This window comes from Haliaeetus albicilla, chromosome W (genome assembly GCF_947461875.1).
Source record: "Haliaeetus albicilla chromosome W, bHalAlb1.1, whole genome shotgun sequence".
NCBI lineage: Eukaryota > Metazoa > Chordata > Aves > Accipitriformes > Accipitridae > Haliaeetus > Haliaeetus albicilla.
This window is the reverse complement of record NC_091515.1, coordinates 11,937,587-11,964,972: the sequence shown is the minus strand read 5'-3', so window position 1 is coordinate 11,964,972 and position 27,386 is coordinate 11,937,587. Positions and strand designations below refer to the sequence as shown.

General features: G+C 42.5%; 1 protein-coding gene and 1 long non-coding RNA gene across 6 annotated transcripts; both read left to right on the top strand.

Moving 5' to 3' along the window:
* The first annotated feature begins 3,258 nt into the window (after nucleotides 1–3,258).
* LOC138683367 (uncharacterized) lies at nucleotides 3,259–11,930 on the top strand. Of its 3 annotated transcripts, none has more exons than XR_011322937.1 (4): nucleotides 3,259–3,372; nucleotides 4,371–4,419; nucleotides 8,218–8,281; nucleotides 9,793–11,930. It is a non-coding gene; the product is annotated as an uncharacterized lncRNA (long non-coding RNA). The 3 variants fall into 3 exon arrangements; XR_011322938.1 differs by having other exon boundaries at nucleotides 8,218–11,098; nucleotides 11,522–11,930; XR_011322936.1 differs by having other exon boundaries at nucleotides 8,218–11,930.
* Nucleotides 11,931–14,235: 2,305 nt separating this feature from the next.
* Nucleotides 14,236–18,915, top strand: LOC138683337 (alpha-ketoglutarate dehydrogenase component 4-like). 3 transcript variants are annotated; one of them, XM_069775028.1, is made up of 4 exons: nucleotides 14,236–14,331; nucleotides 15,090–15,153; nucleotides 17,344–17,546; nucleotides 18,819–18,915. In XM_069775028.1, exons 1-4 carry the CDS (start codon nucleotides 14,293–14,295, stop codon nucleotides 18,834–18,836), a joined length of 324 nt encoding a protein of 107 aa, XP_069631129.1. In that variant the 5' UTR covers nucleotides 14,236–14,292; the 3' UTR covers nucleotides 18,837–18,915. The 3 variants fall into 3 exon arrangements, with proteins under 3 accessions (XP_069631129.1, XP_069631128.1, XP_069631127.1); XM_069775027.1 differs by having other exon boundaries at nucleotides 17,332–17,546; XM_069775026.1 differs by having other exon boundaries at nucleotides 17,302–17,546.
* Nucleotides 18,916–27,386: the final 8,471 nt, after the last annotated feature.

The following is a 27,386-nucleotide window of genomic DNA, read 5'->3' as shown; positions in this document are numbered from 1 at the left end:
GGGGGTGGTTACAGCAATGGAAGCAGAGCAACTGGCAGCGAAGAGGTCAACCCATCTGGGATGCTGCACTGTGGCAAGAGATTGCATCCCGGCTAGAGAATCTGGTTGTAAAAGTACGTCATGTAGATGCTCATGTACCCAAGAGTCAGGCCACTGAAGAACATCAAAACAACCAGCAGGTGGATCAGGCTGCCAAGATTGAAGTGGCTCAGGTGGATCTGGACTTGCAACATAATTATTTATGAATATTTATGAATTATTTATGGCTCAGTGGGCCCATGATACCTGAGGCCATCAGGGAAGAGATGCAACATATAGATGGGCTCGTGATCGAGGGGTGGACTTGACCATGGACACTATCGCACAGGTAATCCATGAATGTGAAACATATGCTGCAATTAAGCAAGCCAAGCGGTTAAAGCCCCTGTCGTATGGAGGGTGATGGCTGAAATATAAATTTGGGGAAGCCTGGCAGATTGTCTATATCACACTCCCACAAACTCGCCAAGGCAAGTGCCATGTGCTTACAATGGTGGAAACAACCACTGGATGGCTGGAAACTTCTCCCATGCCCCATGCCACCACCCGGAACACTGTCCTGGGCCTTGAAAAGCAGGTCTTGTGGCAACATGGCCCCCCAGAAAGAATTGAGTCAGACAACGGGACTCATTTCCAAAACAACCTCATAGACACCTGGGCCACAGAGCATGGCATTGAGTGGGTATATCACATCATTTTTATTATTGTTATTATTATCATTATTAGGTTTTCCCTTTCCATTGTATTAGACTGTTCTTATCTCAGTCCACAAGTTCTACTTTTTTAACCGATTTTCTCTCCCATCCCACTGGGTCAGGGGGGAGTGAGTGAGGAGCTGCATGGTGCTTAGTTACCGGCTGGGGTTAAACCACGACATTGGTAACAAGTTAAATTGATTTTGTTTTTTTCCCCAAGTTGAGTCTGGTTTTTGCCCATGACCATAATTGGTGAGTGATCCCTCCCTGTCCTTGTGTCAACCCATGAGCTTTTCATTATATTTTCTCCTCCCCATCCCACTGCATTGGAGGAATGATCGAGCAGCCTAATGGTGCTTTGTTTCCGTCTGGACATAAACCACAACAGTATCTCAGTGTGTTCTTGTCTCCCCTTGGCCCATTACAAGGTGTCGTGGTTTAACCCCAGACAGCAACTAAGCACCACGCAACCGCTCACTCACTCCCCCCACACCCAGTGGGATGGGGGAGAAAATCAGGAAAAAGAAGTAAAACTCATGGGTTGAGATAAGAACGGTTTAATAGAACAGAAAAGAAGAAACTAATAATGATAATGATAACACTAATAAAATGACAACAGTAGTAATAAAAGGATTGGAATGTACAAATGATGCGCAGGGCAATTGCTCACCACCCGCCGACCGACACCCAGCCAGTCCCCGAGCGGCGAATCCCTGCCCCCCCTTCCCAGTTCCTAAACTAGATGGGACGTCCCATGGTATGGAATACACCGTTGGCCAGTTTGGGTCAGGTGCCCTGGTTGTGTCCTGTGCCAACTTCTTGTGCCCTGGCTGGGCATGAGAAGCTGAAAAATCCTTGACTATAGTCTAAACACTGCTGAGCAACAACAAAACATCAGTGTTATCAACATTCTTCGCATACTGAACTCAAAACATAGCACTGTACCAGCTACTAGGAAGACAGTTAACTCTATCCCAGCTGAAACCAGGACACAAGGGGACAGAAGTAGGGCAGTAACTGTTAACCCTCCCTTGTTAGAAAGGAGACTGCAACTGCCTGAGCCCAATAGAAGACAAAGAATCCAATGAACTTGGATCATTCTAGTAGGCTTGTCTAATAACTTCCTTTCAGACACCAACTCTGCAATGCTACATCTTGCACTGAGGGTAACCTTCTAGTTATGCAGCTCATGGCAAAGAACATAACTCTTGTGAATCAGGGCCTTACCAAGTACATAGTAAGAAGTTCATGGTGCAGGTGGGGAGTATATGTGGTCACTTGTTAATGCGTGGCTTTCTGAAGTTAGCTTAGCTGTGACTTGCATCACTAGTATCAGATTTGTATCAGACCTGCTCACTTCAGCTGAAGATCTCTATCTTGCCAGTGGCATGAGCCAGCCATAATCCTGTCTTGGGTGCTAGAACTAGCTTGGCCTGCCCACTAAGCCTCAGATGAGCTGGTGTCATGTAAGTTTATGAACAGGGTGAAATTAATTGAGCTTACCTCTTCGCAGAGAATCAAGAACAAATATGCCAGCAGCAAAAATGCCAAGATAAGCACCCTCACACAGCTGAATTCTGCTGTCATACAGAATGTAGCAAAACCTCTGGCCAAAGTGTTCTAACTTCTATGTGAACTTGAGCAGAATGTTGACATCATGTACAGTGGCACATAGTGCATCTTATTCGTGTGTTTCAGGCTTTTAATAAAGCACTTTTTTGCCTTTTACTCCAGTGCTGTCTTATTTGTGTTCCTTGTGATAGTACAGTTGACTTTTCCCCTATGGCTGAGGCATCTCCATATAGAGACTGTGAATAGTGTTGAGAGGTGTTATGTGAGCTCTGGAGTTAGCTCTTCAGAGTTGCTGAGCCTCCAGGTAGGTGTACAGGCAGGAGTGTTGTCATAGGCTCCACTAAACGTGGTGGCAGATCTAGCTGCTGCCAGATTAGTCAAATTCTAAATTCCACAGTTAGAGTGCATCTCTATTAACTTAATATTTATTTATTGTAGTATATTTTTGTTAATAGCTTATCTAATAAATATCAGCTCTACCTCTAGTAAAATATTGGTCAGAGCTGTATTTGCCTTCACTTAGAAGTGATAATTGTTCTTTGCCTACCCCTCTCCCCATTTTTTTGCCCTTGTTACAAATATTTAACTTTACTCCAGCTTTCCTTCTGTTCTTTATCTGAAAAATACCTGAGAAGGGGCTGCCTTGTTCCTTTATTGTGCCTACTACAAGTCAAGGGTTTTTTACTGGGAGGGCTTGGTGGAGAATAAGCTCAGCAACTAACGAATGTCCTTTTGATGACCTTTGACGCAAGGTGACTAACACAGGCCTTTGATTTAGGGGCTGCCCCTCCTCACTGCCACTTTGGGGGCCGTTCCGTAAGGAAACGGTTATTACTGTCATCGCCTCCCACCTAGCGGCAGAGCGCCGAAAGGCCAATACAGAGGAAGAGGCCCGGGATTGGCTGGAAGCTTGTGGGCTGCGGGGGAGCCCTGTCCTTTCAGGCGGAAGCAATCGCCGGCTGCGCTGTCGAGGAGCGTGCGGGGGATGTTTGAAGGTGCAGTCATGGAGCCGCTGCAGCGGGAATTGGGCGCGGTGGCCGGGGCCGAGCTGCCGGCCGAGCCAGAGGCGAAACTGGACGTTTTCATGCTGTTCCGGTTAGCGCTGAGGAGAGCGGGGAGCCGCTGGAGTGTAGGCGGCTCTGAGGAGACCGGAGCGGGGGGGAGCCGCTGGAGTGATGGCGGCTCTGAGCAGGCTGGGGTGGGTGTGAGGGGTGGTGGCTACGGCAGGGCCCACTCAGTGCCTGCTTTCCTGGGCTGCGGCGCTGAGTCTGACCGTTTTCACTTTGCCTCTGCTCCTGCCTGAGGGAACAGATGAAGCAGCAGCTCATGGAGTGCAGCGCCGCAGTTCATGCTAGTAAGCTTCTCCCTACTCTAGCTCCCTCCAACAACCCCCCTGTGCTTTCTCTTAATGCGATGCGATATTACAGTAATAAAGAATGTGGCATGACTAATGTATATATTTAAAATAACTTTTTTTTATTTACCAAAAAGTGGTTGTTATAACAAGGAAATGTTTTTCTTGGCTGAGCATCTTATTGCATTTTCTAGACAGCTCTTGTAGACATGTTTGAGAGCTTACAAAACTGCCATATGAGTATTGCCCACTGCCCTTTCTCCTCTTGGATTTTCATTTTAGCTCCCTCTAACGTTCTGACAAAGCTTAAGTTGTGATGATGGCTTTCAGGAATCTGATCACTGGGGCTTAAGCCTTACAATGCAAAATGTTTGGCAGCAATACTGATTTAAGGTGTTTCTTGTTCTCATTGTGTTTCTGTTATCGATGTCCTCTTCTACTGGACCAGCCAGTTGCATATATAGAGCAATGCTGTGATTCAGCTCTGGCGTGTCTAAAAAGTACTAAATGGAAATATTTTAGAGCCTAATTATTTCTTTGATACAGTTGATTGATAGTCTCACTAACAGTGGAAGAGATGATGAAGTGTGGAGGTAGGAATAAGAATTACCTTGTTAGTATAGCCATTAAGCTGCTTATCCTTTATACTCTATAGATTGTATTTAAAAGTCTTTCTGTTGTGCTATTTTAGTGACATTCTTGCTTTGCAGGTCAAGAAAGCTAGCCTGATCATGCCATTGAAGAAAAGCTTATCAAGAGGTATGTTGTGATAATTTCAAACTTTCGACGTATATTTAAAAAAAAAAAAAGAGAAGGTTTGGGAACTGAGCTTGGAGGTTCTCTTCTAGTTACTCCTTTTTAGTAAAAACTCTGGATTAACGGTCAGTACTTTGCAGGACTGGTGAAAATAAAGGAAATTAAGAGAAAACATGGGGAAGAAATATCCTACTCAGTCTCCTAATGTAGTTCAGTATCTGATTGTCCTGGTTTCAGCTGGGATAGAGTTAACTGTCTTCCTAGTAGCTGGTACAGTGCTATGTTTTGAGTTCAGTATGCAAAGAATGTTGATAACACTGATGTTTTCAGTTGTTGCTCAGTAGTGTTTAGACTCAAGTCAAGGATTTTTCAGCTTCTCATGCCCAGCCAGCGAGAAAGCTGGAGGGGCACAAGAAGTTGGCACAGGACACAACCAGGGCACCTGACCCAAACTGGCCAACGGTGTATTCCATACCATGGGACGTCCCATCTAGTATAGGAACTGGGAAGTGGGGGCAGGGAATCGCTGCTCGGGGACTAGCTGGGTGTCGGTCGGCAGGTGGTGAACAATTGCCCTGTGCATCATTTGTACATTCCAATCCTTTTATTACTACTGTTGTCATTTTATTAGTGTTATCATTATCATTATTAGTTTCTTCTTTTCTGTTCTATTAAACCGTTCTTATCTCAACCCATGAGTTTTACTTCTTTTTCCTGATTTTCTCCCCCATCCCACTGGGTGTGGGGGGAGAGAGTGAGCGGCTGCGTGGTGCTTAGTTGCTGGCTGGGGTTAAACCACGACACTGATGTGGTTTCTAAATTTGAAAACCTAGTGATGGCTAGAATTCACTAACATGGTTTCATATGCTAAAATATTCCTGGCCTGAATAATCTGTGATTTTCAGGAAAAATTCTTACTTCAGGCATGCAGAGAGCAAGTTAAAAATGTGACATTACTTTTACACTTCTTGTTCTTTTCACACTGTTTTGTTTTGTTTGTTTGGGGTTTTTTGTTTGTTTGGTTGGTTTGGTTTGGTTTTGTACCGCAGAAGATTTGGAAAGAGAAATGGAGAAAGTAAAAGTCTCTTTCCAAAAAAAGACATTAGTCTTACAAAGGTAGATTCCTGTTTATTTGGAGGTTTTCTGTTTGTTTATGTGTGCACACATGCATGTACATATGCATAATTCTGATTAAAATAGGATTTCAAAGTGATATAGTGTGTGTTACAAATATGAGAGTTATTACTACCATCGAACCAGTAAGAATGGAGATACCATAGAGAGCAACAAAAAAAATCACATGTTGAAATGTGTAAACCCCAAAGGTCCTGCAAAAATGTGAAAGTCTGACTAAAAATTGGTAAGCATAGTTCTTGGCAGTATTTTATAAATGCCTGTGAAAAGGTGGAAGTTGGTAGGTGTTATATGTCTCCTGTGTTACATGGCTGTTCATCTGAATTCCCACCTTCCCTTCTGTAGACTCTGGGATTTAACGGTGTCTGAGTATGTTTGACAAGAGAGAAATGCATTGTTATTCTTACAAATAATCATTGATATGCCTGTGGTGGGTTGACCTTGGCTGGCTGCCAGATACCTAACAAGCTGTTCTATCACTCCCCCTCCTCAGCTGGACAGGGGGAGAAAAAAATACAACAAAAGGTTCGTGGGTCAAGATAAGGACAGGGAGAGATCACTCAACCAATTACTGTCAGGGAAAACCAGACTCGACTTGGGGAAATTAATTTAATTTATTGCCAATTAACCAGAGTAGGGTAATGAGAAATAAAACGCCTTCCCTCCACCCCTCCCTTCTTCCCAGGCTCAACTTCACCCCTGAATTCTCTACCTTCTCCCCACAAGAAGTGCAGGGGGACAGGGAAAGGGGTTTGCAGTCAATTCATCACACATTCTCTCTGCTGCTCCTTTATCCTTGTGCTCTTCCCCTGTTCCAGCATGGGGTCCCACCTAGAGGAGACAGTCTTCCACAAACTTCTACAATGTGGGCCCTTTCCACGGGCTGCAGTTCTTCACAAACTGCTCCAGCGTGGGTCCCCCACGAGGTCACAAGTCCTGCCAGCAAACCTGCTGCATTGTGGGCTCCTCTCTCCACAGGGCCACAGGTCCTGCCAGGAGCCTGCTCTAACGTGGGCTTCCCACGGGGTCACAGCCTCCTTTGGGCATCCACCTGCTCCAGTGTGGGGTCCTCCACGGGCTGCAGGTGGATATCTGCTCCACCATTAACCTCCATGAGCTGCAGGGGGACAGCCTGCCTCACCGTGGTCTTCACCATGGGCTGCAGAGGAATCTCTGCTTTGGTGCCTGGAGCACCTCCTCCCCTTCTTTCTTCACTGACCTTAGTGTCTGCAGAGTTGTCTCTCTCTCATATTCTCACTCCTCTCTCTTCCGGCTGCTGTTGTGCAGCAGTTTTCCCCCCTTCTTAAATATGTTATCACAGAGGTGCTACCACTGTCACTGATTGGCTCAGCTTTGGCCAGTGGCAGGTCCATCTTGGAGCTGGCTGGCACTGGCTCTATTGGACATGGGGGAAGCTTCTAGCATCTTCTCACAGAAGCCACCCCTGTAGCCCCCCTGCTACCAAAACCTTGCCACGCAACCCCAATACAATGCCTTTCTTGTCTTGAGAGTTAAGCCCTGTTATTTAAGAAGTGTGATATTTACAAAGTACTGAGTATTTTATATGTATAATTCCAATGTGAAAGCAAACAGAAATGGAACCTTGGAAATCTCTTTTGATATTTATCTAAATTAACTTCTCAGTTTCTTATCGGTTTTATGTTTCTTCCCCACACTATGCAGGTTCCAGCTTATGGATGCTCTGAGAAACAAAGTGAAACAAAATGATAATGACTCATGGTAAGGTGTTTTTGGGGAAAGGATGGCTAGAAAGGAAATGACTTGACACAGTTTAATGCAACACATTTCTACATTACTTCATTGTACCTTTTTTAAGAGCAAGCTTTCTTCTAGTTTTTACTGGATTATATACAGTCTACCTTCTGGCTAGAATCAGCATGATCAGACTACTTATACCCAGGGTGGATTTACATTTGGGCTCTGAATTAACCAACCTTTGATTACAGAGATTATAATTTTTGATTCACTAGTGAGAACTGTTTGTAGTTAAGAGGTTTTTTTGTCTTTAATGCACAAATTACCTGCATTTGTAATAGTTGAGCACATATTACAGGCTTCTAACAGAGCCTTGCCTCTATTTTGCTGCCTTTGTTAATTAATTGTGTAGGAGCTTAATGTCTTTGAAAAAGAATCGAAGGTTTCAAACATGTTTAAAATGAACTTTTAATATCCTGTCCGATATTAATGGATGTATGTATTTGAAGTGTAATATGAGGAATATAATTTCTGACATAAATACAGCTGAAAACAGTGCATCTCCATGATGTTCCTGCCACAGGCCAGAATTCAGGAGCTCCAATTGCTAGCTGTTTTCAGGTGCCTTGGCTTCCTTGATGCCTCCCAAGCTCTATGATTTGAAATGTTAGGGAAATGTAACTGAAACATTAGGGAAACTGAGAGGGGAAGTAAGGAGACTATTTGGCCCCTACAACAATATTTAGTATGATAACTGTAAAAAAGAAAGGGTGTAGGTTTTAAAAAAAAAAAAAAAAAAAAAGCTTTATTTTGGTGTTAGGGGAAATGGTGTGGGGTTTTTTCTTTGGTTGTTTTGTTTGTTTGTTTAATCCAAATAACTTTGTTTAAAACATTTATGCTGTTGACGCTTATTAATGATCTTAAGGTATGCAACTGTGTTTCCTTCCTTAGTCTGATCTTGGAAACTATGAAACACATAATACTGCTCAGCACTGCAATACTTGAATCTCAGCAGGTAAATGTCAGTTGTAGCTTGTTGTGCAAGTCTGCCAACCTCAATATGGGCAGGGGCATGGTTTGAAAGTAACAGGGATGTGCAAGTCATTTGAAGCTGAATGTGTGGCCAAAGGGTGTGTTTTCTACTGGTGTTAAAATTATTGAAATGATTACTTAAACTGAATATGTAAGAAAGTCTAGTTCTAGAGCTGCCCTTCACTGCTTTTGTGGATTGAATTAGCATCTATCAATATTTATTGGAGACAGGAGTCTAGGAAAGTATTTTTTTTTTCTTTCAGCAAGCACATGAGATGGAACAGAAATTGAATGGCGTTAAAAGGAAAATACTCTGTGTGTTAGTTATATTGACTTTGTTTTATATTTGAACGTACAGTTCCTATTTTAAAGTGCTTCTTGTAGCAATATTAATTTACATCTGAAGTAACTACAAAACTCTCAATACAGTTATAAAACTTCTGAAAAGAGTATGAAGTACTGTAAAAATGAGCTGGTGTGTTGTCTACATGAGCATGAGACTGACACGTTAGAACGAGAGATGCAAGAAGATATTCAAAAGGAATGTGGTGATGTTTTATTATTCAGTGTAAGCTCCCCAGCAAATTACACCTCATTTAGTAATTTAAATCAGTCCTACAACACCTAAAGGTTTTTTTTTTTTCTCAGATTGCACCTTTATGAAATGTTTATAGAATAGAGGAGGGGATTTAATTACAAAGAACTTGTGTAATAATATATATGTTGGTATCCAGTATGCTTATTAGAGTGGATCAAATTTAGATTTGAAGTCACTCTTCTGAATTTATGGTAAATATGTTTTTTGAATGCTCCTACTGCCATATGGCCAGGTTTGCCAACAGTTTTAACAACTGTTAAATGTTTGTTTCATGCATAGGAAGTGGTGTATATGTTGACAGTAATGAACAAGCACAATGAAATATTTGTCTTCATAGGAAAAATGAGCACCCTAACATCTTCAGAAATAAGGGAAGGAGTGCCGTGTCAGCATTCTTTCAATGTATGAACTGTCCCTAAATGTTTTTATTCAGTCTAGTTTTTAGCCTGTTTTCCTATTAAAACTAGTAATATTCACTGGCATTGTCCATATGTCCCTTGTATGACTTTGGAACTTGCTTTCAATCAAATTTTAAAAAGGGGAAAAAGGTCTTAAACATCTCTGACTATAATAGTTGTGACAACCAAAGATGGGATGTAGGAGAGATGTTCAAATTACTGTCTGTGTCTGTTGGAAATGCAGACAGCATACAAAATACTTTGTTTTGCTAGCAGCCAGGGAACTAGTCGATGTGCTGTGGCTACCTGGTATCAATGTACGTGTTGTCTCTTGTGTGAAAGGAATATCTTGAGGTATATCGGAGGAAAGGGATGGAGTGAGAAGTTAGGGTTATTGCAATGGAAGTGCTTTAGATGTCTGTGAAGAAAAAGCATGTCTTTGGTTCTACTGTTCACTGAACTACTTCTTAATGCTTTGTTTTCCTGATAATGGAACAGTACTAAAACAAGCTGGATGACAAACTACTGCAAATTCATACCATGATGGAAAAAAAAAAAAAAAAAGAAGGAACTAGTGAGTATGGAAGTGGATGAAATGCTAGAGAAGATACGTAATAGCTTACAAAGAGAGATGACTACATGAATTCAAAATGTATTTTAGGTAATGTGTCCATAGCTTTCAGAAGCAAGTTTGCAGTTTTGCATTACAGTCAAGATAACATACTGTGTAGTAAAAGTAACTTCAAACAAAATTGTGTTTTCTAAAAACTTTAAGTGATGATGGTAATGAAAAAACTGCTGTATGAAAAGAAAACTTTATTGTTTTAAAGGCTAAAAGTATGAAATCATCACAGACTTCTTTTGGAATAATTATTTATGGAGTTTAGAAACAGTCTATCAATCTATTTATTTGTTGCCATAAAGGTACAAAAATAATGCATCTTCTAGGAGAATGTCTGTCACAGCAGTGGCTATATTTCCTTACACTAAGAGTCACCCCTACATCCCTCAAATCAGTTTTCCAATCTCATGGTTAGGAAAAATAAGTAGGTCTTAATCCCATGATACCAGTGAGCCAGACTGCTCCTTCTGACCACATGCGTTTCTCTCTTGTCACCTACTGCAGTGTTGTGAGAGCCTTTGCCTGCAGCGAAGGCCAGTCTCCAAAAATGTTCAGCAGTGTAGCCTTCACCCTCTTGGTTACCCATGTATCAGATGCTGCTGACTAGTCTGTATCCATGCAGCTGGCTAGCAGGTCATCTGGAGTTTGGGGTCACACAAAGTGAGGAAGAAAACCTCATGATTTGGAATGGGGAGGAAGGGCCTCCTGCAGCATTCTGTGCTCAGAGGGGCTTTACTAAAGATCACGTACACTGTGCTGCAGTCTGGTACTCTGCCTCTCACTGTATGACTTGTCCTGGCTTTCTTCGCTTGACCCCCACAGATCAGTGACTTAAGTACAAAGATGGGAGGCACAGTGAATTGCAATTGCAGTGCTTGTGAATGGGTTTATGAAATCCCAGTTAAGTATACACAAAGTTTATTAAAAAAAATTTAGGCTGGGGAAAAGAGAGAACATATTGGAGGGCTTCAGGTAGAAGACAGGATATTAACTGTTCTCTGAATTTGGATGATCAGAAGAATTTCAAGGACAGAAAGAGCCACATGATTGTGTTGCATACTTTATCTACTACTAGTTTGTATTAATAATGTTACATCTCAAATTGAGAAATTAAACATTTTAAGTTTTGGATTAGATTCCTGGAATTACCTTCTGTTTTGTATTCCTGAAGTCTTCTGAGCTGTAAGTAGAACAAATCTTCTTTGATTAAATTTAATAACTCCCATTTTCAGTCCAGAATGGCAAGGTGAGAATGTTATAAACTGTGTTATCTTGTGTTTGAGGCAAACTTTATTTCATGTACTTAAAAAAAATTATATATATATTCTCTAAATTCTATGTTTAAAATAGGGATGGTGTGCCAGCACCTCTAGGAAAAATCAAAGCACCATTTTTTTCCTATGTATTTTTTTCTATGTATCGACAATAGGATCTAAACCAATATTTCCCTTTCTCTTCTCTCCCCCCATCCCACCCATTTCAAATGCTGCTGTGAGTTTAAAGGGCTTCCAAATTAAAAATTAAAAAACACAGCTTTTGAGAAATTTTAATAGGAATAATCCTTTTTAAAGGCTTTTTTTAACCAATAATCTTTCTTTCTCATAGAATATCATAATCAGAAGTAGAGTTAACTGGGCAGAAGATCCATCTTTAAAGGCAGTTGTTCTACAGATTGGAAAAAAAAAAAAGTCTCTTCTGTGAGTCAGGAGAAATGATGTTTAATTTTATACAGTGTATGTATGTCCTGGTTTCAGCTGGGATAGAGTTAACTGTCTTCCTAGTAGCTGGTACAGTGCTATGTTTTGAGTTCAGTATGCAAAGAATGTTGATAACACTGATGTTTTCAGTTGTTGCTAAGTAGTGTTTAGACTCAAGTCAAGGATTTTTCAGCTTCTCATGCCCAGCCAGCGAGAAAGCTGGAGGGGCACAAGAAGTTGGCACAGGACACAACCAGGGCACCTGACCCAAACTGGCCAACGGTGTATTCCATACCATGGGACGTCCCATCTAGTATAGGAACTGGGAAGTAGGGGTGGGGAATCGCTGCTCGGGGACTAGCTGGGTGTTGGTCGGCAGGTGGTGAGCAATTGCCCTGTGCATCATTTGTACATTCCAATCCTTTTAATAAAATGACAACAGTAGTAATAGTGTTATCATTATTAGTTTCTTCTTTTCTGTTCTATTAAACCGTTCTTATCTCAACCCACGAGTTTTACTTCTTTTTCCTGATTTTCTCCCCCATCCCACTGGGTAGGGGGGAAGTGAGTGAGCGGCTGCGTGGTGCTTAGTTGCTGGCTGGGGTTAAACCATGACAATGTAATCAATATACTAAACTTGATATAGCTTAATATGCATCACTTAACAATTTGAAAATTTAACCTTTCTGGAAGTTGTTCTCTCTAGAGACTCAGAATGTGACCATGCAACTCTTAGAAGTGAAATTTAATTCCTGGTACACAACAAATGTTCAAACAGGTAGCATAGCTGATTAACTGAAGAGCTGCTTCATAGCTGTCCTGTCCCAAGAGCTCATTTCCCTCTGAAAGGCAGCAATAACACAAGAAAGAATAATAATCTATGTGTTTCAAGCTTTTACATAAAAGTGAGCTTAAACTAAGGCTCTGCAATTTCTGTCCTACCTTCTGGGAGGGATAAGTACCCCAGCACAGCTCTTCCTCTAGGCACCAGCAAGCCTTGGGGAGGAGGCTGCAGAGCTCAGACAGGATCCATGACCCTGCTCTACCCCTGTAGAAAGCCCAAACTGGAAAACTTAACTAAGTCAGTATTTGGTTTTTGCCTTTTTTTTTTTAATTAAAGCATTATGTATAATTTTAAACACCAAAAAGTTTATACTCTTAATTGTAACTATCACTTGTGCCTGTGCTATATTGATGATTAGTTAAGCAAAGCATCCAGGAGTAGATGCAACCTGTAGATGCTGTCCCACATGGCAAAATATGACAACCCTAGAGAAATGTAGGTAAAATGGAAGAGGTGACTTAATCTTGTTAACTATGCAGCTAAGCAGTATTTAAAATGTATTTTTACATTGACAGTTGCATTGCACCTTTGTGTTTGAAGAAAATTGAGTAAATCGTAGTGTGTAATTGTATTGGGTTTCTGTGGCAAGGTTTTGATAGCGGGGGGGCTACAGGGGTGGCTTCTGTGAGAAGATGCTAGAAGCTTCCCCCATGTCCAGTAGAGCCAGTGCCAGCCAGCTCCAAGATGGACCTGCCACTGGCCAAAGCTGAGCCAATCAGTGACAGTGGTAGCACCTCTGTGATAACATATTTAAGAAGGGGGGAAAACTGCTGCACAACAGCAGCCGGAAGAGAGAGGAGTGAGAATATGAGAGAGAGACAACTCTGCAGACACTAAGGTCAGTGAAGAAAGAAGGGGAGGAGGTGCTCCAGGCACCAAAGCAGAGATTCCTCTGCAGCCCATGGTGAAGACCACGGTGAGGCAGGCTGTCCCCCTGCAGCTCATGGAGGTTAATGGTGGAGCAGATATCCACCTGCAGCCCGTGGAGGACCCCACACTAGAGCAGGTGGATGTGCCTGAAGGAAGCTGTGACCCTGTGGAGAGGAGCCCATGCTGGAGCAGGTTTGCTGGCAGGACTTGTGACCCTGTGAAAAGGACCCACGCTGGAGCAGTTTGTGAAGAACTGCAGCCTGTGGGAAGGACCCATGTTGGAGAAGTTTGTGGAGGACTATCTCCCATGGGTCAGACCCCATGCTAGAGCAGGGGAAGGGTGTGAGGAGGAAGGAGTGGTAGAGGTGTGGTGAACTGACCACAACCCCCCCCCCATTCCCTGTCCCCCTGCGCTGCTGGGGGGGAGAAGGTAGAGAAAATCGGGGCTAAAGTTGAGCCCAGGAATGAGGGCGGGGTGAGGGGAAGGTGTTTTTTAGATGTGGTTTTATTTCTCATTACCCTACTCTGATGTGATTAATAATAAATTAAGTTAATTTTCCCTAAGTCAAGTCTGTTTTGCCCGTAACGGTAATTGCTGAGTGATCTCCCTGTCCTTATCTCGCCTTTTTCTTCCCCCCTCCCCCCGGCCTGCTGGGGAGGGAGAGGGATAGAGCAGCTTGGCGGGCACCTGGTGTCTAGCCAAGGTCGTCCAACCACAGTAATATGTTAAAAACATTGGCACTCTTTATAAGTGATTGTCACCTTTTAAAAGGTGGATTGGCCGTGTCTTGATCGAATTGAAATAAAACGCAGAACTACTTGAAGCGGTTTTTTACTTTTAATGCGTTGCCCCTGTATTTTGGCACTGCCTCCAACAGCCCTTCCTCCGGGCCCCGCCCATAGCGGGCGTGTCCTTGTGCTGCCCCTCAGGCGCAGGCGGTGGGGCTCGGTGCCTTGTCGTCACCATGGGCAGTAAGATGGCGGCCGCTACTAGAGTCGTTCAGGTAACGGCACTCGGCCTGCGGCCTGGGGGGTGGCTGGGGCCGGGAGCCCGGCGCAGGTGGCGGGCCTCGCCTCGCGTGCGGCCGCCGGGGCCTGAGGTGGCTGAGACCCGAGATGCCGCCGGAGAGGCCGGTGTTCTTGGCGTGGGGGAAGAAGTGTGCGGCGGGGTCAGCCTGGTGGCGCGATTCCGGTGCCTGGTTCTGGTACCAAAAGGTGCTACCAGGCAGCCTGCGGGCTGCCCCTTTTGTGCGCTGTTGAAGAGGGGAGGGCGCTAGCCAGCATCTCCTTTCTAAGCCATCTGTCTTCCCTTCAAGGTGAAGATGAAACATGGAGTCTTCTTGAAAAGACGTTTCAAAAATAAGCAGAGTGGCTTTGAATACCAGGCTTTATAATTTATAGGTTTTTTTCTTAATGGAACTAGTCAATCCCATCCAGCTAACTGAACAAATATGTACAGGCAGAGCACAGCTAGCAATTCCATGTGCTAAAACTTTATCATTCCATTTATGCTACTGCGGTAGCTATTTCTGCATACGCACTGATTGCTGTGAAAAAAAGGAAGAGAATGCTTATTCCTGTTCTGAACACTAGGGTGATAGAACTTAAGTAGTAAGTTTATCAGAGTGGTGGTGCATGAAGCAGCAGTATAGAAGTGGTTGTTTAATATGTTGTATGTTCCATTTTATTATTGTAAAGTTAATGTTTGTCTAGAAATATATTTTATTTTTCCTGTTTCTCCTACTACCTTGTCTTGTTCTAGGTAGTCAAGCCACATACTCCATTAATTAAGTTCCCAGACAGAAAAAGTAGTCCTAGACCTAAAAGTAAGTATTTCATCTATAGATACAACTTGCACCACATTTCTTTGCATGAACTGTTTTATATAAGAACCAGCACACAATTTTTCTGCTTCAACTATGGGACTCGATTGATTTTGAGCAGGGTTTCTGAACCATAGTTGTTTTAGTTTGAAGGCAACTCTTTGACTCTTCCTTTTCAGACTCTATACAACTGTGGGAATATACATAATACACGCATGTCTTTATTTCTTGGTCAGGGCAAAGATTTCCAGTGTTGTTTTCCTACTTATATACTAAGTCCCATTTTTGCAAATACTATTTGCCTGAAGTGATAGTGCCCAAGTCAATTTAAAGCAGCCTTAGGTATTTGGTGATATTTGCAGTAATGATGTTGCATTTTCCTCATCCTTTCTTTTCCTAATTGGAGTGTGCAGTGTCTGTGGTATTTAAACCCCTGATTATAGCTGAGAGCACCATCCCACTGTACATTTTAAGAAGTGTTTCCCTGTGCTATTAATTAATGCTAAGAAAAAATTAACTTCATTGCAATCTTTGACATTAATTTTTATACCTATAGCTATGTTTATAGGAACCCCAGTACTGTTACATGTAGACATCAAAGTTAACGAGCTGTATGTTGTTTTAATATTCCTTTTGAGTCAATAAAGCATTTGAAACTAAAGTAGTAGATGTTTTAAGAAGCTCTGTTGTTATTCTCACTTGTTTAGAAATGATACTGTACCACGTATTTGCCACAGCATTATGACATTTGGGATTATCCATTAACATTGCAGAGTATCTACAGTGGACATCACTGCCACTTCTGACTCACCTGTGAATTCTTCAGGAACTATTTTCTGCGATAACTTCCAGTCAGAATTTTGTATCTTGTGCCCAGTTCAGCTAATTGCACCACCTCTCATGCCAGTGAATTGCTTTCTCAAAGGCTTAAAAACATGTTACTTGGCTCACGTTTATCTTTGCATCAGAAGATTTTTGTGACTATATATTTTAAGTATGTTAGACTTTTCTACCTTAATTGATTTCTGTTGCCTCACTAGTAAATTGCAATCTACCTCACTTTGCTTGAACACTAGCAATAACTGTTTCACCGTACCAGACTGTTGCTTCTATATAGCTAAACAGAGCTCTGCAGATCAAGACTATACTTTTAGGGATGTGAGTGCTTAAAAGGCCAGTCAAATACTTTTATCATATTACTGCTGCAACATGATGGTCTCAAACAGGGAGGGGAAAACTGTAGTAGGGACTGTATCTGAGCTTAAGCAACAGCAGTATTAGATCAGGTATTTTTGAATCTTGACTTCAGGTTTTTAATTGGCTAATGCTTCTATTCCAACTACACTTCAGACTTTAAAACATACAATAGAAGAAAATCTTAGGCAAATCTCTAAACGTTTATGTGGTATATAAAACAAATTTGGAGAAACTTTTTTTTTTTCATATATAAGGTGCGTTACTTCTTGAAACAAGAATACTTTGTAGTCATTACTAGCCAAAACTATTATCACCTGTGTGTTGTTTTCTTCTGTTTTCATCTTCTGTTCCCTTTGCCTCCTGCTCTTAAAATTTAAAATTTCAGCTTAATGGCATGCCCCCTGTTCAGATTGTGCTCCTTTTGATGGGTTCTCTTCCTCCTCGCTCTGTTTGGGACCTTCCTTTGTTGATGCCATTTTGTAATATTAAAAATGGGTACAGCATTGTATTGCATGTTGTGGTATGTCATAGTTGTGAGCTTTATCTTTCTGCAAGCCTTTACCTCTTTTTCACTTGTCTGTTTTTACAGTTGCAGTAAACAAAAAGCATCATCTTAGTGGATGTTAGTTATTTATCTTAGTTATGTTTCTACATAACCTTCTCCACACACACATTTGATACTATATGCTTTTTCTGCAAGTACAGCTTCCTAGTGAAAAAGCCTTTGTTAGGATACATGCTGATTTATCTTCTGTTTCCACATCAGTATTTCTGCCACTCAAATATGCTTTCTTTTACTTTCAGAATTTTTTCACTGTGTTCTTAGTATATTTAACAATAAAAACAGCTTGTGAGAAGTAGAGTATCTTTTAATTCTTGTAATTATTTGTTATAATGAAGAAAATTGTCAATAACTGGTAACTTTTATTGGCTGCTCACTAATTCATTTTACAGTCTTGTTATATTTCTGTAATGGTTTTGCAATCTGGGTTTCAGTACAGGAATCTCTACAAGCAAGTATGCCATCTCGCAATGCTTCAAAAGCACAGGAGTCTGTAGGAGGCAAATTGCCGGCATTTCAAAATATTTCATCTGTTATTAGAGTACAAGGTATACCAGACACTTCTGAATTAGCAAGAACCTTACCTCAGAAATACAGAAGGAAACTTATGTCAGATGAAGAGATTGAATATATTCAAGTAAGTTTCATTTATTGGTGTGTATTGTCTGTATTTACCTAGCATTTATCTACACCTTCTTCAAAGTTTAAAATATGGTATTACATTGTAATTCTTGGTAAGTGTATACTCAGAGTTTTCACAGCTTTGATGCACAATACCAAAACTACAAAATCTTAATACACAAGGTACCCAACTCTCACTAATTAGTAGCTTGTGGTATCACTGATTAGAGATACAGACTTAAAACAGACATGCAGATAGCTAGCGATAGTCATAACCTACATTAATCACAGTCACTACCTGTTTTGTAACAGCTGTTTAATGTGTAATTTGAATATGCTGGACAGGAGCACAAGAGTCTGTTCTTAAACCGGCAAAGGCTATTACCAGGCAACTGAAGCCCAAAATATTTCTCAAACTAGTTTTTGTAAGTTATGTATTAGTAAGTTAACTCTTGTATTTCTAGTAGTAGAAACATTTTATTAAACTTGATATAAATATTTTCTGCAATATTTGCAAATATGGCATTGTACATGAAAGGCAAGAAAAACCTGCTTTTGTTCTGTAACAATTTTCAGTTGTAAACACTGATGCTTAAAAAGGGAGAATGCACAAAACTTGAAGAACTGGAGAGATGGGTGTGAGTTTGAAATGAAAAGACACTTACATAGCTTTGTTAAATGATAAGGACACCTACAGTGTGATCATGTTAGTAGAGGAAATCAGTTTTCCTGCATGTATATCAGTAGGGTATTATAATTAGAAATAAAATTATTTATTTTCCATAGTAATACACTTCTTGACCTCTAGCATAAATTTTCTAATGGTGAGGTAAGTTGTAAAATAATTTTGTTGGCAAAATAATGAATTGAGTACCTTTCTAATTTCTCAAAGATTGTAATGGCTGACCTTGGCTTTGTTTTTACTTTGCACTTTGGAATTTGGGCAGTGAAAATAATTCTAAAACACAACAGTAGTAAACAGAAGTTTATCAGACCTTTCTAAAGTGAGTAAGAGTCAGGTTTCTTCAGAGTGGGAGAATTGGAAGCAGCTATAATTATAGGTTGCAGGAGTTGATCTTTTTGTATTCTCCCCTGAAAAAAATGGGGCTGTTATGGGTAGATGCTGATACTTTGACACTCCATGCATGTTCTTATATACATTAAAAATCAATATCTAAATCAGAAATTAAAACTAGAATGCTGTTAATCTAGAACAGTGAAAAAGATTTGATCTCCATTTCCTGTTCTTTTAGTGGAATATATTTAACTGTCTGCTTTTATTTTACAGCGTGGAGGTCCAGAATAAGTATGGAAGATAGATTGTTTGCCACTGTTGAAGAATTAAGTATTATATTCACAATAAAGACATTTCCTTAATATCATGATTATATACTTGTCGCGTCCCAAAGTTGGAGCGACTCAGGTTTGTGGATTTCCTTTGTCAGAATTAAGGTGAAATGACACCAGGGGAGTTCAAACAACAACCAACATTTATTCAACCTAGCTAACTTTGTCCAAGTACACATGAACTTGTTAATATGAACCTTGCAACATGTCATTAAGCCGCTGTTTGAGAAGAGGAGGGAAGTATAGAAAAATGAAATGGAAAAAGGAACATGAAACTGTGTCAGAAGGAGAGCCCTCCCATTAAGTCACGAGGTTCAGAGCAGACCCCCTTGCTTTCTGGACTCCTCAAAGAGGAGCTCAGGGGCGGCTAGATCCACTCCTAGTCTCAGACTTGGTCAACGGTTTATGTTTAAAAGGATGAGGTGTAGGGACTGTGGAAAAGAGAGAAGGAAAAGAGGGAGAGAGAGAATGAGAGAAAGAAAGAAAGAGAGAGAGAAGGGTTTCACCAGTCCTGGGTCCAGCATTGGTCCAGCCAGCGTAGAGATCCAGGTCCGGAGGGCGCGCCCTGAGGACTCGTTCTCTCTTCTTTTATAGTGTGTTGGTTGATGATCTCAACATGCGCAGTTCCCACACCTGGGGTTCTCTGGAATCGGTCAGTGAGCTTTGGGGGGGGGGGTGGTTCATTGTGGAGTTGCCTCTCTTTTCCTGCTGGCATGACCGCTTAAGATAGAAGCACAGTCCCAACTTCTGTGGGGCCTTCTTCCTCCAGGAAGGCATAAATTGTGTTCCTTCTCCTGGTCACTTAAGATAAGGAATTGGGGCTTTGGAGAAGTGCGTTCCCACCCTCCATGGGGCCCTCTCCTCTGGCCACATTGTCCTGTTCACAAAACTCCAGCATTTTTACAGAGGCCGTTTTCTCCACCAAAGCTCTTTAACAGATGTTTGAGACATTGAATTTGTCAGACTGTCACACCACCCTGTGGCTCGAACAGTCGCTGGACTTTGATTCTTGTTCATATCATCTTTGTCTGTGGTGATTTTGATATAGCGGACAGTAGGAGAAGAGAGAGAGACAGCTGAGGATAGTAAGCGGCTAATCATACATCTTACTATGGCAAGGCCTGTTATTAAACATATAAATCCAATTAATATCATAAGTCCAATATTTACAAGCCATTTTCCCCATCCCGTCAGTCCTAAGGATCCTAAAATGGAATGTAGCCATGAGTTTGGATTCCAGCCATCAAACCAGTCAGCTGGTTGCATTGCGTGGAAGAATTCTCTCGTCTGGTCAGCAATCTCCTTCATCTTTGCCCGGGCTTCTTCAATGGAGGTCGTGGCATTATGAATGGTAATACAACATTCAGATTCAGTCAAGTTCAACATACCACACACACCTTGTTCTTTTAACAATAACATATCTAAGGCTAAACGATTCTGTAATGTCATTTTTGATACCTGTTGCACTTGGAGATTTAGTTCCCCAAAGGCATATTGAGTCCAATTACTTAATACATGTACTTGCCAAGTTAGGTTTTCTAGCACCCGTTGGTGCCAAACAATATACCCAGATGGTGCAAAGAATGCTTCTAGCTCTAACGATACCTTCTGTCCCCAGGTATAATAATCAGGTTTTAAAATGCTTTGAATCCATTTCTGGGCGCTACTTGGGTCATCAAGTTCTCGTTTTTTCCTGTGAATAGGTGGTGTGGTATATTCAAAGATTTGCCTGGGACACATAGTAGGAATTCCCAAAGCACACCGCAATCCAGCCTGTTTGATAACATTCAAATGCGAGTACATTTTCCCATCTGAGCACCCCCAGATGGTCCCCTCAGGGGCAGCATACAAAGCGTTTTGACAAGTAGCTGTGTCTCCCCGGGGTATTTGATTATCCTCCCCCACTTTATGTCTTGGGAAATGGTTAATGGGAATTCCACATTTTAGCCAGATATTAACATTATTGGTGATCTGATTACATTGGTTATCCCGGTTTCGGTATCCAAAATTAGGATATCCCCAACAGGTGCACATATCTCGAATTAAGGTTCTAACTTCCAAACTGATCCATGTTTCGATGGGATTGCCAGCACCTGTGGTACAATCTATAATGTGGGTACAGTTTAACAAATGGGCATCATTGGGGTTGGGTGTGCCCACAATTTCTTTCTTTAATAAGTGAAGAGGTTGGTTTTTTAACGTGTTTCACTGACCATCCCCAAGCAGTGTGGGCGCTATTCATTGAAGGATATTGTCCCTTCCTGTCAGGTATGTGACCACACCAAGCTGAATCCCATTTTACATTATATTGTAATTCAAAAGGGGTAATTTCCGGGGAAGCAGGCCAAAAGGGCACTAGATTACAAGATATATTGTGATAGGAAGGGCAGCCTGTTATTCTCCACCAGGATGGAGAAGGTGGGAATCGTCTGGAATAGGCTTCCTCGAATCCTGGAGGACACGGTGGGCTATGACTAGTACCAATTTCGTGACTGACCTCCAATCTCCATCGCTTACAAGTTTTGTTTATTAAGTCAGGCCACCCCGTGTCCCAAGGGATCTCATAGAAGGCTACTTCATCTTGCCACCATCTGCCAGAAGAGGTATAATCACTTCGATATTGATACTCAAAAGGAGCATCTACTAACCCTATAATGCCATTGCTCATATAATGTTTTCCAATATTGCGCCTCATGGGTATCAAACCGAATCTAATCCCCTGCTCGGCAGAAGTAGGAATCTGAATACAGATCCCCTGATCCGTTCTATTCCAGACATGTATGAATCCTTGTATCACTTCCCAAGCTAAACTGGAGGTCCTTTCTCCTTGTCCAGATGCACCAAAGCTAAAAAAGGCAAGGAGGAAGGAGTTCCAAACCATCTTTCCCTGTTATACCATAAGAATATCACAACCAAAATCAAACAAACAATACAGGTAATGGCCCACTCATCAAGTGAAAACATAAGTCCTGCCGTGGGCTTCTGATAACCTGCAAAATATATACAAAAATAAACAATGATTAGAGGGATAGGATTGGAGGAGATGTCAAGCAGTGCTGCTAGTGGTTGGGATCCATCCGAGAGGCTGAGGTGTACTCTCCAAGGCGCTCATGCAGCTTCTGTAAAACAACCTCATACAGGCCACGTGCAGGATGTGTTACTTATTATAGATCCATACAAACTAGCCTTAAACTTCAAGCTCTCTTGACTGGAATTGCTCTGATTAAAGCATCCGTAGATCAGCAGAATGTGCTCATTGTGTGTAAAAAGGCTAATAAATTTATAGCGACCTCTTGCTCTTACGTGGCGTAGGGGCTGCTGCAAGAACTCCAACGCGGTCTGCTGCCAAGCTCTCTGTGTCCTCCCCCCAACTCAGGAATTCTGAGAAGTCAACACAGCATCACTAGTCAGAGTAACAAAAACATAAGCAAGCAATCAAGCAGCTATGGTTTTAGTACTATAACAGAGGGTTAGGTTTATATTGTGCATCTTAACTGATATGCTTGTTAGAATCCAGCTAATGGGATACAGAAAAAACATTCTTATCAGCCATTTAACATCAGAACAACTCTAATTCAGGACATGAAGGTCCACTTAGAAGGATGGGACAATCCATCGGGTATTGATACGATGCTCTTTCCCATGGGTATCTGTGGCCACCCAGGAACAGAGGTTAAGGGGCATCTTTAGGGTTAGGGGCATTTGCCCCACAGTGGGTAGTTCCACTAATACTGGTTGTCCAGCATAGTGGAGCAAGTGTGCAGGGTCTTTGCCACCTTTTGTCCCTGGAACAATAGAAGGAGGTGTGGGACAGAACGCTAGGAGTCGGGGGCAGCCATTTGCCCCCCACCGGCTATTAATTCGGTATACTGCTTCTGGTACTCGTGAGGCCCACCCTGGGTCATGGGGCCTCAGAGCTCGTTTTAGAAGTCTGTTCGTTCTCTCCACAATACCATTAGCTTGAGGGTAGTAAGGGGTGTGAAAAACCCACTGGATTTCCTCACCCTTAGCCCATTCTTGCACTACTCCAGCAGTGAAATGGCTCCCATTATCAGATTGACTTGACTGAGGCTTGGGTAAGCAGCTAAACCATACTTTAAGACTTTTCACTGTATTTTCTCTTGTTGCTCTGGATACAGCTTCAGCTTGTGTTAGTCCTGATACTACCTCAACTCCTACTAACACATATCGTTTTCCTTCTGATACCCGAAAGGGGCCAATATAGTCAATTTGCCACGTTTGCCATAAACCTTTGTTTGTTCTTAAATGTAGGGGTTGTTCTTTTAAAGGGTTATATTTTTCCAAACGAACTCGACATTGACCGCATGCAGAAATAACAGTGTTACATAATTCTCGTGTAACGGCCCATCCTCTACTAATAGCCTCTTTGTACAGGTCTTTACTCCCTGAATGGCCACGCTTCACGTGCAGCCACTCCAGAAGGTGTTCCCATTTCTCTGCTTCACTATCGATGGCAAGACTGGCTAGACGTGTTAAGGAATCTACCCGGTTATTTAGGAGGTGAGCCGGGTTATCCCCTGCCTGGTGTGCAGCAACCCAGCCTACCAAGAAAGATCTCTGCTTGGCGATATTCAGTATTTCTTCCCATTTGTCTCATTGCCACACTGGCACTTGGTTTACTTCCCATTGGTTTTGTTCCCAAAATGGTAACCATTCAGTGCATCCTTTAAACACTGCATAGGAGTCAGTATAAATGTGTACTGGTTCTGTTGTCTCAGCTTCCTTAATGACTACGCTCCACACAGCAACTAACTCCCCTACTTGGGCACTACCCTCTCCCTCAGTTATCACATGCTCCCCTGAATCAATATGTAATGCTACTGCTCGATACTTCCACATCTTTCCTTCCCTTTTTGCGGAAGCATCAGTGAACCATACGTTTGTTAAATGGGGTTTGAAATCAGGAGCCACTTTGATGTACGATGGAGGGGGTTCTGTATCTGGGTGATCAGAAGGGGGATCCTGTATTTGGAGCGTTTTGGGTGTTCCCTCCTCTATCTGTCTAGTGTGACAGTAGTGGTCTAACTGGACACACCACTTCCTTACTGTTTCTCGTTGAGCTATTCCTGCAGGGGGAGGAGTTCCAGCCAATATTGGTTTCAGGATCTTAAAAGGTCCTCGCAAGATAATGGGCTGCTGTCGTATAATTCTCTCAGCTTCCTGTAAGGCTAGGTTAACCACAAAGAGTCCTTTCTCCCAAACTGAATACCGTTTTTCAGCATCCTTAAAGCTACGCAAGAAAAATCCTATAGGACAAGTAGGACCTTCAGGTCCACGCTGCCACATATGTATAGATAACCCATGAATTGCAAAACCCCATTCTATGTGGAGCGGGTCTGTTGGATGTATCAGCCCTAGGGCCTGGTAAATCCCTGCTTCAAAAATTAATAATTTCAGAGCCTCTTCATGGACAGGTGTCCAGTCCCAAGCAGTTCTTTTACGGGTTAAATCATATAAAGGGCGAGCTATGATAGAAAAGTTGGGGATGTGTTTTCTCCAAAACACTAGCAAGCCTAGGGCATGCTGTAATTCTTTCTTATTTTCAGGCATTTTCACTTGTTCGAGGGTGGACAAGGTTTCAGGAGTTATACACGCAGTCCCTCCTTTCCACCAGATACCTAAAAATTTTACTTCAGGTGATGGGAGTTGCACCTTTTCTGCAGGAATTTGGAGCCCTAAATTCTCTAAGTGGCTAACGATTTCTCTCTGGGTTTGCCCCACCGCAGTGGTATCCGGTCCTCCAATTAGCACATCATCAATATATTGATATACCTTTACTCCATCTTTAGGAGTGATCTGATTTAGTTCCTGGGCCAATGCATAGTGAGCAATGGTTGGTGAGTGGCAATAGCCTTGGGGAAGCCATGTAAATGTATATTGTACACCTTCCCAGGTAAAGGCAAAGCGGTCCCTATCTGCTTCTTGTAAGGGAACCATAAAGAACATGTCTTTCACATCAATGGTTGCTAAAATCTGGTGACCCTGTTCTTGTATGGTTGCAATTAATTCTGCTATATTGGGAACTGCAGCTGTTAATGGGCCAGTATTGGCGTTCAGGCGTCGATAGTCAACTGTCAATCGCCACTTCCCATTTGCCTTGCGGACCGGCCATACTGGGGAATTATAGGGTGAGTGTGTAGGAATAACTATCTCCTGTTCCTGTAACTCAGTTATCACTGAAGTGATCCCTTCCCTTGCTCCCAAAGGCAAAGCATAAGGTTTGACATTAACTATCTTTGAAGGGGGAAGAGTTGGTGCCGACTGCAAAAGCCTCATAGAGATTGCGGGACACCCGAATTTCCATTCTCTTCCCTTAGAGTGTACCCACGACCGGCCCTTTAAGAGGTCGAGTCCTAGAATATTGGTGGGTAGAGAACCTAGTATCATAGTAACCTCAACAGGGGATGAATCCCCTGGCAGCCAGCATTTAACTTTAGCTGTCAGCTGCGGTTGGGAGCTTCCGAAAACGTCCGTGACCCATATCTGCTTCTTATTTGCAACTATTCCATTGCGGTTAGCAACATCTGCCTGGAGTGCTGACATCTGAGCACCCGTATCAACTAAAAAAGTTACTGGGGTCTTAAAGGGACCAAGGGGAAAAGTAATCAACAGGTCTCCTGTCTTATTTTCAGTGAGCCTCCTTAAACAAATCCACTGGCCGTCCCCCGGCTCACTTACTGGGGACGGCGTGTCTAGTTTCCTGTCCTGCGGACAGTAATACCTTCCTCTGGGGCAGTAGGTGTTTGGGGAGTGGGAGTTGCCAGCAACTGTGGATTCGCCCCCTTATAGCCTCGAATGTCTAACTCAGTATGGGGAGGCTCCTTGTTCTTGTCTTTCCACCCTAGGACCAACTTTTCTAGGACAGAGGTGGGCAAGCTGTCCATCACATCCGGGGGAATTCCCTTTTCTATCCCTTCTGCCCACAACAAGTTCCGCTGACCCCCATATGGCTTTTTGGTGTTTACAGCCTTAGATGGGGGAGGTCGGCCAGGTCCTTCCATTCGGCGGATAGCAGGCTTAGCCCTGCTTTCTTCCCTTGTGAGACCCATTCTCCGGCCATAGTTAATCAATTTCTTTGCCACTTCTCCCCAGGTCAGGGCCCCTCCTGCATTCCACCTGCCTCCTCTAGGTGCTATCGCATCGTGTAATCTATCCTGCAGCTGGACAGCATATAATTACAAAGAATCTGGTAAACCTCGGATTAGAGGAGTCATTCTATCAGGATTGGCATTTAACAACATCAGAGAGGGCTGTTGTGGCACTAATCGCCTATCATGCATTAATTGGAGACAAGCAGTTTTCTGTAAGCTCTCAGTTAACTGATTTATAGAAGGGGTGTCTATCCATGTTGGTTCTCCTCGTTCCATTTGGTCTATTCCCCCTGCCCAATAAGCTGCCCGCTGCATCAGAGACCATGGTTCCCTAGGATCATCGGTAGTTAGGAACACTCCAGGCCCCCAATATCCTTGGGCTTCATCTTCTGACAATAAAATCCGGTCACCACCGGTTAATGACACCCTCCACACATATTCTGTTTCGGTCTCCTTTGCTAGTTGGATATACTTTTCCTGAATTTTAGATAATTCAGTGGTGGAATATGGTATCGTCTTAATGGTCACGTGTGGTGCTCTGCCATTTTGGCCATTGTCTATGGTTTCTGTTTTAATTAATGGCCTCATTGCTATCCCTTCATCCTCAGGGTAAAAATCTTTTCTGGTACATTCTAACTCTTGATTTGGGTATAAAGATTTTTGCTGTTTCACCTGAACTACCTGTAGACCTTCCAGGTCTAAGTCCAGGTCAGATCATTCATCTGCCTCGGCTCGCAAAATTCTTTCCCGATCTAATGCATCAGACAAGGCAGCATGAAGCCGCTGCGTTGTATTACGCTCAGCAGTTAACTGCTCTTGCAGGACTTTAACTAAATCCTGCAGGGACTGAATCTTCTCCTTATCTGCCTGCTCAGCTCTCATTGTTTCCTGTCTCTCTTCCTGAGCTGCTACGAGTGCGGCCCCTAAAACTGCACACACTACAGCCTTCCCTTTTCCTGGGCGAAACCTGCCTTCTTTTGCTAGCTTCTCAATTCTTCCTACAACAGCTTTTGGGTCATGCCAGTGGTCTCGTGCCCAGGCTACTCCTTGTGGGGAAGGGTGAGCTTTATAGGCAATTAGCTTCTCTAAAACAGGGTAACAGTCAGACACAGATATTTCCCGGGTCACCATGCCTGCCACTGCTCGGATCCCTCCCGAATTATTGTTAAGAGATCCTTCCCAGATCCTCCCCGCCCGTTCTCCGAGTGGAGGTCCGGTATCCCGTTAGAAACTCCCTTCCAACAAGGGAAATCCTGTCCGTGACGCCAATTAAGATGTTGCATCCCAAAGTTGGAGCGACTCAGGTTTGTGGATTTCCTTTGTCAGAATTAAGGTGAAATGACACCAGGGGAGTTCAAACAACAACCAACATTTATTCAACCTAGCTAACTTTGTCC